Here is a 15,174-nt window from a genome sequence, read left to right as displayed (position 1 = left end):
GTATTTCTCTGGTGACTTTATATGTTTATTGGCCATTTGGATACCCTCTTTAGTGAATTGCCTAATCAAGTTGTTTGCCATTTTTCTTTTGTTTTTTATTTGAGGTGGGGTCTCACTCTGTCGCTCAGGCTAGAGTGCAGTGGTGCGATCTCAACTCACTGCACTGGCCAGCTCCCAGGCTCAAGCAATTCTCCTGCTTCAACCTCCTGAGTAGCTGGGATTACAGGCACCTGCCACCACGCCCGGCTGATTTTTGTATTTTTAGTAGAAATGGGGTTTCACCATGTTGGCCAGGCTGATCTCTAACTCCTGACCTCAAATGATCACTCGCCTCAGCCTCCCAAAGTGCTTGAATTACAAGTGTGAGCCACCGTGCCCAGCCTCCATTTTTCTATTGGGTATTTCTTAGGTTTCTTGAAGATTTTAAAAAACATAATCGGGAGATATCTTCTTTCTTTTTAACTTTGTATCTTAAAGATTTTACCCCTTTGATGAACTTCCTTCAAACTCCCTTGCTATCAAGACCAGGAAGATAAGCCTTTTTGTATGTGATGATAATATGATTTTTATTTTTATGAATTGGGGTTACCCTTATTTGGCACATGGCAGTTCAGTTTTCTAAAACTAAATGATCATTTTGGGTGGACATTCCCTACCCTCTTAATAGGCCCATGTCAGTTTGCCCCTTATTTATTTGGGACAGAGTTTCTCCACAGTGGCACTATTAACATTTTGAGTGGGATAACTCTTTGTTGTAGGAGCTCTCCCTTGTGAGATGTTTAGCAATACTTCTGGCCTTTATGCACTGGATGCTAGTAGTATTTCCACCTCTGCTCTTTTTGTGACAACGAAAAATGTCTCCAGACATTGCCCAGTATGCCTGGGATGAGAAGTGGTGGTGTTAAAATTGGCCTGGTTGAGAATCACTGATCTAGGTTTATTTTGTGGTTATTTTACTGGTTGCCTGGACATGCAGAGCTCAAAATTACCTATCTTATCTAAAATATATATGGAAATGCAAAGGACTAAGGATAGCCAGGATGCTTTTGAAGAAGCAGGTCAAGGTGAGAGATTTGATCCACCAAATATACGGATTTATTGTATGTAAATATAGAGTAATTAAGACAGACTGAGGTTAGCACAGTGATAGACTCATATAAAAGTATAGAGAACCCTAATTTGGTCCCACATGTATCCAGAAACTTGATATTTTTATAGAAGTGCCCCTACAGCTTGTAGGGGAAAGGAAGAACTTGGGTGGTGCTGGACCTGTTAGATGTCCATATGGAAAAAATTGAAATTGGAGCCCTACTTTATACCATATACAAAAGCCCATTCAAGGTAGATTAAAGACCTACTTCTGATAGGCAAAACTATTAGGATTTTTAGAGTATAGTGGTTTTCAAACTGTGTTTCTAAGAACCTTATAAAGAAAGAAACATGACTCATAAGGGAAGGGGGAAAGTGGATCAGGGAAGCTCTGGGTCTTTCATCCCTATTTTGGAAATTTTAAGCAACATTTCTTTTTTTTTCTTTTTTTGAGATGGAGTCTCGTTCTGTCACCTAGGCTGGAGTGCAGTGGTGCGATCTTGGCTCACTGCAACCTCTGCCTCCCGGGTTCAAGTGATTCTCCTGCCTCAGCCTCCCAAGTAGCTGGGATTACAGGCATGCACCACCATGCCCAGCTAATTTTTGTATTTTTAGTAGAGATGGGCTTTCGTCACGTTGGCCAGGCTGGTCTCAAACTCCTGGCCTCAGGTGATCCACCTGCCTCGGCCTCCCAAAGTGCTGGGATTACAGGTGTGAGCCACCGTGCCCAGCTGCAACATTTCTTTAAGAAGAAAATAGTCCTACACTTTAGAAAAAACTTGAAAATCAGTGCTATGTGGCATAGGTTCATTTCTGAGTTTATGTAATCTCAAGCTTTCTTTTTTTTTTGAAGACAGAGTCTTGTTCTGTTGCCCAGGCTGGAGTGCATGGCGCGATCTCAGCTCACTGCAACCTCTGCCTCCCAGGTTCAAGAGATTCTCATGCCTCAACCTCCCAAGTAGCTGGGATTATAGGCCTGCACCAACATGCACAGCTAATTTTCGTATTTTTAATAGAGATGGGATTTCGCCATGTTGCCCAGGCAGGTCTTGAACTCCTGGGCTCAAGTGATCCACTCGCCTCGGCCTTCCAAAGTGCTGGGATTAAAGGCGTGAGCCACTGGGGCCGGCCTCAAATTTGTGTTTTGAAAACAGTATTGGACCTGCTCATGTAGGTCTTTCTCTGCTGTAAATCCTTTAGGGCCAAGGATTCTCTTTTTCACTGTTTTTCCATGGTGTCTGGCCGTGGGTTAGACTCAATGTAATAAATGATTGTTGGCTGGGCACGGTGGCTCACGCCTGTAATCCCAGCACTTTGGGAGGCTAGGCGGGTGGATCACCTGAGGTCAGGAGTTCGAGACCAGCCTGACCAACATGGAGAAACCCGTCTCTATTAAAAATACAAAATTAACCAGGCGTGGTGGCACATGCCTGTAATCCCAGCTACTCAGGAGGCTGAGGCAGGAGAATCGCTTGAACCTGGGAGGTAGAGGTTGTGGTGAGCTGAGATCACACCATTGCACTTCAGCCTGGGCAACAAGAGGAAAACTCCATCTCAAAAAAAAAAAAAAGATGGTTAAAAAAGATTGTTAAATTAATTCAAGCCATGGGAGTGGAGAGAATGCTTAGAGAGAAGCAAAGAGGAAGGAGGGTACCTTTAAGAATATTTATATTTAGGAAAAGGGAGAAACCAATGTATGAGAATAGTTAAGAGCAGTGTTACAGACATTAAGGAAGAAGAAAATGTGTTTGCTGTGTTCCAAGAAGACAGTGTTGGCTGTATGCCTAAGAGGTTATATGTATGGATGTTGGAGTCACACAGCAGGATTCAGTCATGTCCAGGCTCTACCATTTAATAACTGTATGATACTGGGCAAGCTACTAGACTTTTAAAAACCTAGTGTTCACATTTGTAAGATTGGGATAATTAATGTTATTTGGTGATTAAGAGGTCCTGGATGACCTTGAGAAGGAGCTTTCAGGATTATGAGATTAAAAGACAGATTATATGAGCTTGATTCTATAATCAATGGTTTTGCTCTAAAGAACATGGAGAAACTTAGTAGGGAAGAAACGTTGATACTGTAAAGAAAGATTTTTACAGACATGAAATATATTTTCTTCAGAGATCCTTGCAGTTATACATTTTAAATCATGTTATTGGGAGTAGTCTACAAGTACATAAAGCGATTTAAAAAATCAAATTGGACTTTTCCTATTGAAAGCATGTTTCTCAGAATCTTTGGTAAAGTAAACCGAATGGTAGAGAAGTACTTTTTAAACATGTTTAAGTTTCATGTTTTAGATTATGGTATGAAATTTCTAGAAATAAGCCTTACATCCTGGTTCCAGTTTTCTTCTAGAAAAATTGCCTACGTGTAAGTTATTTATGCTGTTTTTTTTTAAATTACTTATATAAGACTCCCCTGAAAAAACCACTCTGGCTGCAAAGTTATCTGCTAAGAAACAGGCATCCATATACAGAGATGAAAATGATGATTTTCAAGTAGAGAAGAAAAGAATTCGACCCTTAGAAACTACACAGCAGGTAAACAGAGTTTATTGGCAGTAAATAACCCAGTTAGTTACAGCTGAACGTGGTAGTCAAGTATCATGTTTTTCATGCACTTGTGGAGGAGATTAGTTGGGTCATGTGACAGCCATAAATTAAATGGTAATTTGTTGTAATTTCATTTTGTAGAGTTACTTGTTACAAAGGAGTTTATTATAGCAGATTATTCACAGTAACATGTCGTTCAAGTGAAACTGCATGGTGTTTCTTATATATGAGGAATTTGATAGTAAAATATTTACTTAAGGCGTATCTTAGTGATGTACTACTTTGTACTTTTTAACTCCTCCATTGTTTTTATCTTAAAATAGCATTTTCTTTTGGCTAAAATACCTTTGATATGATTATTCATGTTATGGATATTTTGGAATTGATAGTTTTAATGTAATGACAAGATGTATTCTTACTGAGTTTTTAAGATTGATACATGATAAAATATGTATATTTATTTCTAAAAATTACTAAAAGGCTTGAATTACCAGATATTTTAAATGAAATTTGGATGCAGATGAACACAATATTTTCTCAGAATTCATGGCAGTGAGATAGGAAGGCTGGGATTTTAATAGATTTAGTTACAAATAAAAAAGATAATTATTAGGCTGAATACAGTGGCTCACGACTGTAATCCCAGCATTCTGGGAGGCTGAGGTGGGAGGATCTCTTGAGTCCAGCAGTTTGAGACCAGCCTGGGTGACATAGCAAGGCTCCTGTCTCCACAAAAAAGTAAAAAAAAGAGCCGGGTGTGGTGGCATGAGCCCTACAGGCTCATCAGACATGTAGCCCTACAGACTACTTTCCAGCTACTTGGGAGGCTGAGGTAGGAGGATTGCTCAAGCCTAGGAGTTAAAGGCTGTGGTGAGCTAAGATCATGCAATTATGCTTCAACCTTGGTGACAGAGCAAGACCCTGTCTCTAAAAAATAAATAAATAAAAACATAAAATAAAAAAATTATTAATTAGGGTGTTATTTGTAGGTAAGTAACTGGGTACTTTTAATTGAGTATACTCAAGGTTCTTGAAGTCTTATGTAGTTTAACTGTTCCACTTACAGTCTTTATAAATTTCTATAATTCAGCCTTGTTTTTAGAAATAGAATGAACTAGTTTATTTTTATCAAAGTACCAATGACAAATGAGGTGTGAACCTATAGAGATTTCCCCCCGACAAAATGTATTCATAGATTTGCATGTCATCAGGTAGGGCTCAACATAAAACATTTATTCCCTCACTTCACTGGTTCTCATTTCATTTTTGGCGGGAATGAGATTATCAATAGAAATGCTTTTCTCCCCAATTATATAGTGAATAGATTTTTCACAAATAGGAGAAGCATGGATACAGTTTGGAAAGAAAACTTAGTGGTATTTATAAAAGAAATTTAATCAAAGGCAACTTGGTTTATCAAATATCTAGTAAGTAACAGTGATAATAGTAATCGAGTAATTTATTCCATCCTGTAGGAAATCATGACTGTTTACATTAAAAGTTTTATTCTGAGTTCTTTTCAATGTAGAATTATGCTTAAATTTTGATTTACTTTTATTTTCCAATTAGATATAAGATTGGACTTTCCAATATTGCTATATTTGATGTCCATATGATGGGACTATTTTATGAGAAGTTCATTTTACAATACTCTAATTTTGATACATCACTAATTAAAGATAGTTTGGCTAAGATTCATGAGTCACTACTATGTTCTGTTTCCTTTAAGTGTTGTAATGAGGTGCTTATTTGCATTTTTAAAATTTGTTTTATTATTGCCTGTTAGAAATAGTCTTTTTTTGGATGCAGGAAAAAAATACATAGAGCTGTTTTGGCCTTTGAGAACAACTAGCCAGTTAAACTTCTAGTTCACCTTAAACTTCATTTTGGTTCTGTGTTTACAGATTAGAAAACGTCATTGCTTTGGAACAGAAGTACACAATTTGGATGCAAAAGTTGATTCAGGAAAGACTGTAAAACTCAACTCTCCACTGGAAAAGATAAACTCCTTTTCGCCACAGAAAGTATGTATTAATGCCATTGTTCAGTTTTAAAGAAGGAAGATATGGAATTTTCTAAACCAATTTTTGACAAAAGAGGAACAATAGTATAATACAAAGGACAGTAGCAACCCACTCAGAAGTCCTCAATGCTGTCACATCTCTGTTACTAATGTGTGAGATGGCAAAGCCTATTCTCTCTATGCCTCGTTTCCTTATTTATAAAATAAGAGAATTGGACTAGAGGGAGATCTGAAAGTCATTTTTTTCTGTTCTGTATTTTAATGTTTGTAAATTCTCCAACTCCTTACAGTTCTTTCAGGATTCTTAGGGCAACAGTTCTCAAGGAGTAGTCCAAGGAGTTCTAGATATTGAGATTTTTTTGGGGAGTGATCTGTGAGGTGAAAATTATTTTTGTAATAATATTAAGATGTTGTAGGCCAGGCGTGGTGGCTCACGCCTGTAATCCCAGCACTTTGGGAGGCCAAGGCGGGTGGATCACTTGAGTTCACGAGTTTGAAACCAGCCTGGGCAACATGGCGAAACCCTGTTTCTACAAAAAATACAAAAATTAGCGGGTGTTGTGGTGCACACTTGTAGTCCCAGCTACTTGGGAGGCTGAGGTGGGAGGATGGCTTGAGCCCAGGAGGCAAAGGTTGCACTGAGCCAAGATTGCACCACTGCACTCCAGCCTGGATGACAGAGTGAGACCCCGTCTCAAAAAAAAAAAAGGAAAAAATACGTTATTGCCTTTTGGATTGTCTTGACATTTGTACTGGTGGCGCAAAAGCAAGAATGGGTAAAACTGTTGGTGCCTTAGCAGAAATCAAGGTATTGGCTCCAACCTCTCTCTCTCTCTCTTTCTCTCTCTCTCTCTCTCTCTTTTTCTCTCTCTCTCTCTCTTTTTCTCTCTCTCTCTATATATATGTATATAATTTTTAAAATTTATTTATTTTAATTTTTTTTTGAGACGGAGTATCGCTCTGTCGCCCAGGCTGGAAGTGCGGTGGTGTGATCTCCGCCCACTGCAAGCTCCGCCTCCCGGGTTCATGCCATTCTCCTGCCTCAACCTCCCAAGTAGTTGGGACTACAGGCGCCTGCCACCACGCCTGGCTAATTTTTTGTATTTTTAGTAGAGACGGGGTTTCACCACGTTAGCCAGGATGGTCTCGATCTTCTGACCTCGTGATCCGCCCACCTTGGCCTCAACCCAACCTATGTTAATAATAGTTTTCCAGCATCATTAGATCACAGTTTTGAAAAAAACCAGTTTCATTTAAGAATGTCTTTGATGAAGCAGTAAAAATTACTAATTTTATTTAATCTCAGCCGTTTAGGTTTTTAACATTCTGTCTGAAGAAATGAATAGAACTCATAAAACACTTTTGCATACAGAAGCAGGATGGATGTCCTGGGGAGAAGCGCCTGTAGGATAGTTTGGATTGTGAGCTGACTAGCCACTTTTTGTCATGGAACATCATTTTTGCTTGAAAAAGAGTGAATGATATACTAACCATGGTAATTCTTTATGATAAAATGAGCCAGATAAAATTTGAGCTTTCAAGTAAAAATCAGAATTTTAAAAAATTTGTATATACTCTGAGCTTGGCAGCTTTGTGATAACTACAGACTTTTCTGATGAAATTGGTGATATTACAGAATATGACTTTTTATATTTATATAATGAAATGTGTCAACATTTGTAAGATCTGTAAAACTCAATGAACTTAAACTCAGCGAACTAAATATTATTTAAATGACCAGTGCATGATATTGCAAAATGATGCCTAGAAAAGGTCCATCCTAAGTGCAAGATAGACTGATGGACCTTTTTTCTGCCCTGTCCCCCCATTCCCAGGCAACCACAGATTTGTTTTCAGTTACTGTACATTTAATTTGTGTTTTGTTGATCTTCACTGAAGCTTTATATTAATAGTTGGAGAAATTATCTAGAAGCTTCTTCTGTTAAATTGCAATAATCATCAACATCATTATAATGTAAGCTATATGTTGAGCTCTGCCACAATGTTTTCTCATTCATTTTCTTTCCTTTCCTTCATGGGCTTACTATTATCTGAAATTACTTGATTACTTGTTTATTATTTGTCTGTCCTATTACGATGTAATGTCAGTCTTTTTCATGTGTGTCCCTCATGCCTAGAACAGCATATGGTGCATATTAGTTGTCTAATAAATATTTATTTGTTGAATGTTACTGAGTTCTTACAATGATTATGAAGCAGGTATATTGGTATTCCCATTGTACAGATGAGGAAACTCTGAGAAGGAAGAAACTGGCCTAAGATCACAAAGCTAGTAAATAGTAGAGCTAAATCCTGCCTAGGCATTCTCATGTTCTGGCAAATGCCCTAATCACTTTATTTTATATTCTCTCTAAAATGCCTCTTTGCAGTCCTGGAGCCACCTAAATAGGGTTCTAACACCAAGATAAGGAAAGAAATATGTCGAAGCTCACGGATAAACAAATCAAGTATAGAGTCAGCCGTGATTAAGATTTTTTTTTTCCTTGGGAATTGTTTTTGTTTGCTTTATTTGTAGACACAGGGTCTCAATGTGTTGCCCATGTTGTAACGCAGTGGTGTGATCATAGCCCACTGTAACCTCAAAATCCCAGGCTCAAGTGATCCTCCAACCCCAGCCTCCTGAGTAGCAAGGACTACAGCTGTGCAACACCATGCCCAGCTAATTTTTTATTTTTATTTTTTGTAGAGATGAGGTCTCACTGTGTTGCCCAGGTTGGTCTCAAACTCATGGCCTCCAGTGATCCTCTTGCCTGGGCCTCCCAGAGTTTTGGGATTATAGGCATGAATCACTGCACCTGGCTTGTTTTGTTTTTATTGGTTAAGAGAATGGACTTTGGACACATACTGCCTGATCTTAATTTTTAAATAAAGATTGGGCCAGGCATCATGGCTCATGCCTATAATCTCAGCACTTTGGGAGGCCAAGGTGAGAGGATTGCTTGAGGTCAGGAGTTCAAGACCAACCTGGGCAACATAACGAGACCCTGTCTTTATAAAGAATAGAAGAAAAAAAATAGCTGTGTGTGGTGGTGTGTACTTGTAGTCCTAGCTACTCAGGAGGCTGAGGGAGGGGGATCCCTTGAGCCAGAAGATTGAGGCTGTATTGAACTATGATTGAACCACTGTACTCCAGTCTGGGTGACAGAGCGAGACCCTGTCTCTAAAAAAAACAAAAAATAAATACATTAAATAAAAATTATATATATTTTAGGTGTAAAACATGATGTTTTAATATATATATACATAGTGAAATTATTACTACAGCCAAGCTGTGATAGTCTGTTTGAATTGTTATAAAGGAATACCAGAGGCTGGGCAATTTATAAAGAAAAGAGGTTTATTTTCACTCACAGTTCTGTAGGCTGTGCAGGAAGCATGGTGTCAGCATCTGCTTCTGGTGAGGGCCTCAAGAAGCTTACAAGCATGCCAGAAGACAAAGAGAGAGCAAACTTGTCACATGGAAAGAGAGGACAGAGGAGAGAGCAGAGGAGGTTCCACACTCTTTTAAATAACCAGATCTCGTGTGACCTCAGAGCAAGAACTCAACTCATTACTGTGAGGAGGGCACCAGCCATTGATGACCCAAGCACTTTACACTAGGCCCCACCTCCAACTTGGGGGATCACATTTCAGCATGAGAGTTGGAGGGGACACACTTCCAAATCATATCACAAGCTAATTAACATATTCATCTCCTTACATAGTTACCTTTTGTGTGTGTGTGTGTGTTGAGAACACCTGAAATTTTTAAAGCTAATATCGAAATATCCAGCCTAGAATATAGTAGTATTAACTGTTGTCATGATGCTGTTCATTAGATCTCTAGACTTGATTCATCCTATGTAGATTCAACTTTTTACTCTTTGATCAACATCTCCTCAAATCCCCCACCTCCCTGCCCCAGTAACCATTGTTCTGATTTCTGTTTCTATGTATTTGACTTTTTTAGATTCCACGTATAAGTGAGATCATGTAGTATTTTTCCTCCTACATCTGACATATTTCACTTTGCATAATGTCCTCCCTCCAGGTTCATCCATGTTGTCACAAATAGCAGGATCTTTTTTAGGGCTAATATTCCATTGACATACACATACACACCACAATTTCTTTATTCATCCATTGACAGACACTTAGGTTATTTTCATATCTTGAGACTGCTTGGATTTTAATCATAGCTCTACTCTTTATTAACTGTATAACCTTGATTTTTTAAACTCTTGGTATTATGTTTAGCTATTTGTTAAATGGGGTTAGTAATAGTACCTATCTCACGGGGCCATTAGGAGGATTAAACAAGTTGATATCTATACAGTGCTGAGAGTATCTGGCATACCTTAGAGTTTAAGCGCCAAGTGGTAGTAGAAGTAGCAGCAGCGGTAGTAGTAGTAACAGCAGCAGATGGATACATATTTGTAGTTCTTACCTTTAGCTGCTGCTGATAAAAGATTCTATATAATACCGACTAATAATATTACATATTTGTAGTTCTGATCTTTATTTTTTATTTATTTTTGTCGACACATAATAATTATACATACTTATGGGATTCAGTGTGATAATTTTCATACATGTATATGATGTGTAATGATCAAATCAGAGTAATTAACATATCCATCGCCTCAAACATTTGTCATTTCTTTGTGTTGCGAATATTCAGAATTCTCTCTTACAGCTTTTTGAAAATATGTAAGAAATTATTGTTAACCATATTTACCCTAGAGTGCTATAGAATACCAGAACTTATTCCTCCTGTTTCTCCAATCTAGCTGTAGTTATGAATTTGTAAACCCACCTCTCCTTATCCTCCCCTCCCCTCACCCCTTCCTAACCTCTGATAACCAAATTTACTCTACTTCTATGAGCTCATTTTTTTTAGCTCCTACATATGAGTAAGAACATACAGTACTTACCTGCCTATGCCTGACTTATTTCACTTAATATCTTCCAGGCTTACCCATGTTGCTGCAAATAACAAGGTTTCAATATTTTTTTATGGCTGAATAATATTCCATTGTGTATATGTGTCACATTTTCTTTATCCATTCATCTGTTGATGGACATTTAGGTTGATGCCAACTCCTTATCTTGTCTATTATGAATAGCGCTGCAATAAACATGGTGTTGGCTGGGTGTGGTGGCTCACACCAGTAATCCCAACACTTTGGAAGGCTCAGGTAGGAGAATCACTCAGGCCAGGAGTTTGAGACCAGCCCTGGCAACATAGCGAGAACCCCATCTGTACAAAATTTTTTAAAAAATTAGCCAGGCGTGGTGGTACGTGCCTGCAGTCCTAGCTACTTGGGAGGCTGAGGCATGGGCGATCACTTGACTCTAGGAGTTTCAGACTGTGGTGAGATATGATCATGCTACTGTACTCTAGATTTTCTTTCCTTTGGATAAATAGTAGTAGGATTGCTGGATTATATGATTATATGGTAGTAATATTTTTAGGTTTTTGAGAAGCCTCCATTGCTGTTTTCCATAATGTCTGTACTAATTTACATTTCCACTAATAAATATATGAGTTTCTTTTTCTCCACATCGTCACTAACATTTGTTATTTTTTTTTTTTGTCTTTTCGATAGTAAGCCATTCTAACTGGGTGAGATGATATCTTATTGTGCTTTTGATTTATATTTCCCTGATGATTAGTGATGTTCAGCATTTTTTCATGTTCTTGTTGGCTTTATGTATCTTTTGAGAAATGTTTATTCACACCCTTTGCCTATTTTAAAATCAGATTTTTTTTTTTTGCTGTTGAGTTCCTTGTATATTCTGGATAGTAGTCCCTTCTCAGATGAATAGTTTGGAAATATTTTCTCCCATTCTACAGGTTGTCTCTATACTCTGTTGTTTCCTTTGCTGTGCAGAAGCTTTTTAGTTTGATACTGTCCTATTTGTCTATTTTTGTTTTTGTTGCCTGTACTTTTGAATTCTTACCCATAAAATCTGCCTAGATCAGTGTCCTGAAGCTTTTGCCCTATGTTTTCTTCTAGTAGTCTTATAGTTTTGGGTCTTATGTTTAAGTCTTTAATCTATTTTGAGTTGGTTTTTGTAGATGGTGAGAGGGATCTAGTTTTTTCCTTTTGCATATGGACATCCAGTGTTCTCAGCACCATTTATTGAAGAGGGAGTCCTTTCCCCGATATGTGTTCTTGGCATCTTTGTTGAAAATCAGTCAACTGTAAATACCTGGATTTACTTCTCGGTTCTCTATTCTGTTCCATTGGTCTATGTGTCTATTTTTATACTAATACCATTCTGTTTTGGTTACTATAGCTTTGTGTAGTACATAGCGTGGTGCCTACAGTTTTCTTTTTGCATACTATTACTTTGGCTATTCAGGGTCTTTGTGGTTCCATATGAATCTTAGGATTGTTCTTTCTATTCCTGTAAAGAATGTTATTGGTATTTTGATAGGGATTACATTGAATCTGTAGGTTGCTTGGAGTAATATGTAGTTCTTATTTTCATTTTATTTATTTAGTTAACTTTTTTAGAGACACGGTTTCGCTATGTTGCCTAAGCTGCTCTCAAACTCCTGGGCTTAAGCGATCCACCTGCCTTGGCCTCCCAAAGTGCCAGGATTATAGGTGTGAGCTACTGCACCTGGCCTTGTAGTTCTTATTTTTAAATGCTGCTGAAAGCTATTATTAATGTTATTGTTGATAATACTGATCAACATTATAAATTTTGAGGAGTTAGGTTTAGAGTTTAGTAGAAAATTCCTTTTCTTTTTTTTTTTTTTTTTTGAGACGGAGTCTCCCCTGTCACCCAGGATGGAGTGCAGTGGGCGATCTCGGCTCACTGCAACTTCTGCCTCCTGGGTTCAAGTGATTCTCCTAAATCAGCCTCTCGAGTAGCCTCTCGAGTAGCACCTGACACCACGCCCAGCTCATTTTTGTATTTTTAGTAAAGATGAGGCTTCACCATGTTGGCCAGGCTGGCCTCGAACGCCTGACCTCGGGTGATCTGTTTGCCTCGGCCTCCCAAAGTGCTGGGATTACAGGCGTGAGCCACGGAATCTGGCCAAAAATTCTTTTGATATCTGTTGAAGATGTTTATGGCTGAAATCTTTTGAGTCTAAACCACTTGACCATAAGCACATCTACTGTGCCCTTGGTTGAGTACCTTAATTTTAAGCCTAATGCTTTGATTGATTTCTCCTTTTGGTTATGTAGTATGCTGATATATGTTGATCATTGATTATGGTCTGCTCATTGGTAAAATATAGCTGTATCTATAATTGTATATCTGTATCTTTATATCTGTTTTATTTTTAAGCTAGAAATTGCATATTTTCTTCCTTGGCTTTAGGTGGTATAACTACATATCTCTAGAAATGGAATAATTTTTCATAAGTGGGTGATTTATTACTCATAACATTAAGATATAGGCCTCTGACAATTTCTCATAAGTCTGAAAACTTCTTGAACAAGTTAAATCTCTCAATTAAATCTAGTCCCTCAAATGATAACATTTCACTAGTGTGACACTGAATTTTTGTTTGCAAGAAGATGTAAGAGATATATGTCATACTAATTAAACCTGCATAAAGTAAATTTAACAGACATCAAAGCACTTTTGCAATGCAAAGAACATATGGTTGAGCTCTAATATTTGTTTCTTTTCATGGTAGTCTATGATGAAAAACATGATGTATAAAGTAATTTTACGTGCTTTCTGAAAGGTTATGGGAAAAAAAAACCCAAAAATACATAGGTAAAATGATTTGTATTTTCAACTTTATTTTTTTCTTCCTAACATAAAAAAGGATAAGTACGTATAATAGAAATATAATTATTATAAAATGTATAGTTTTAGTGAGCATGAATGTTTCTCCTTTTTGTATGTTAAGTAAATTTTTAGTAAATTTCTCATGGATTTCTAGCATTAAATAATACATCTAGGTTTTCAGAGAACAAGGACTAATTATTTCCATGAATGTAATATAAGAAAAAATAATGGGGATATGAGTAGAGGTAATTTATTTAAAAAATGGGATTTTGGGGTGTCATAGGGGAGTAAATATTTTTCCTTGTAGGAAATTACTTTGGTTTCTGCTGTAACATTTCTTAGTCTTTGCAAAGTGACTTATTATAAATCATAAAAGTATTTTCTGTAGATTTTGGGATAGGTGGTTTCATGAAAAGTAGAAGAAAAATAGTTTCATGTGTATTAATGTCGTAAGTTTTAATATTTATTATACAGCAGCTTTTGAAATGAGTTTATTGCCAAAACTTTTGGATAAAGTAATTGAAAAAAAAGTAGTCCATATATTAGAACTTTTCTTATGCTGACAGATCATATGCCTCACTTTTTTTTATATCTTATTTTTATTTTTGCTTTTTTCTTCAGACCAAAATGCCTCACATTTTATCTGTTGTATTTTAATCTAGACCTTGTAATAATCTTGAATAAGGTAAATTGATAGACTTGGGTAAGTAACTTTTTTGTCAAAACCAGCTCCTTCATATGGAAGGAAAAAGAATGTGGGACTAGATTTAATGATACTTTATTTATTTATTTATTTATTTATTTATTTATTTGTTTTTTGAGAGGGAGTCTCGCTCTGTCGCCCAGGCTGGAGTGCAGTGGCGCGATCGGCTCACTGCAAGTTCCACCTCCTGGGTTCACACCGTTCTCCTGCCTCAGCCTCCCAAGTAGCTGGGACTACAGGCGCCCATCACCACGCCCAGCTAATTTTTTATATTTTAGTAGAGACAGGGTTTCACCGTGTTAGCCAGGATGGTGGCTCACTCCTATAATCCCAGCACTTTGGGAGGCTGAGGCGGGCGGATCACAAGGTCAGGAGATACGTTATATCTAATTGAATTCTAACACCTTTAAATTCTAAGGACGCTTTTCCTATCTTGCTTTTTATTATATGATACTAGGGAGTACAGTATTTTTTAAATAGAAATATTTATTTGGATTCATAAATTAATGGTTTAATTCTCTTATCCCTGCAAAGGTGTGTCTTAGTCTTCACGTTTTTCAAATCTGCAGTTGCATTACTTTTGACAAACCTTCTTCCATAAATTAAATGATAAATTAGTTTGATGATTTCTGTTTTCCCCTGAATTTGACATTAAACTTTTTAGGTTCTTCAAATTTTCTTAGTTTTTATGAAAATCATTTAGTTTCCACCTAGTGGATTGGAGAATTAGATTGTTGTCTCTTTATTTTTCTATCATTTCTAGTCTCCTAACTCTCTTTTCAAGTAGGAAAATAGTGTCAGTACCTTTTCTTATATAATTAACTTTCTGGTGTCCCCTGCTTGATCCCTTTCCTTACAGTTCAGATTTATTTTCTTAATCTGACAATTCATATGTCAAAGTTCTAGTGAAGCATCTGTCTCCACATGGTCAAAATATAGTTAAGAAAAACATTGTTTTTTAGAATAATATGTTAACGTTTTGATATTACTTTGTTCTATCATTCGTAATCATTTTCTCTAGATTTATTTATATTCTGTT

At 37.1% G+C, this 15,174-nt stretch overlaps 1 protein-coding gene across 8 annotated transcripts in view; it reads left to right on the top strand.

Moving 5' to 3' along the window:
* Positions 1-15,174, top strand: part of BRIP1 (BRCA1 interacting helicase 1) — a 187,980-nt gene that overhangs the window by 12,591 nt on the left and 160,215 nt on the right. For all 8 annotated transcript variants that reach the window (XM_003814472.6, XM_014342182.4, XM_055101590.2 and 5 more), the window contains exons 5-6: positions 3,509-3,636; positions 5,553-5,672. In XM_003814472.6, coding sequence (XP_003814520.4) covers positions 3,509-3,636; positions 5,553-5,672 — 248 coding nt within the window. The remainder of the gene's footprint in view (positions 1-3,508; positions 3,637-5,552; positions 5,673-15,174) is intronic.

Source organism: Pan paniscus, chromosome 19, assembly GCF_029289425.2.
Source record: "Pan paniscus chromosome 19, NHGRI_mPanPan1-v2.0_pri, whole genome shotgun sequence".
Lineage (NCBI taxonomy): Eukaryota > Metazoa > Chordata > Mammalia > Primates > Hominidae > Pan > Pan paniscus.
The sequence above is the reverse complement of the archived record's forward strand: the minus strand, read 5'-3'. Positions and strand labels throughout refer to the sequence as shown.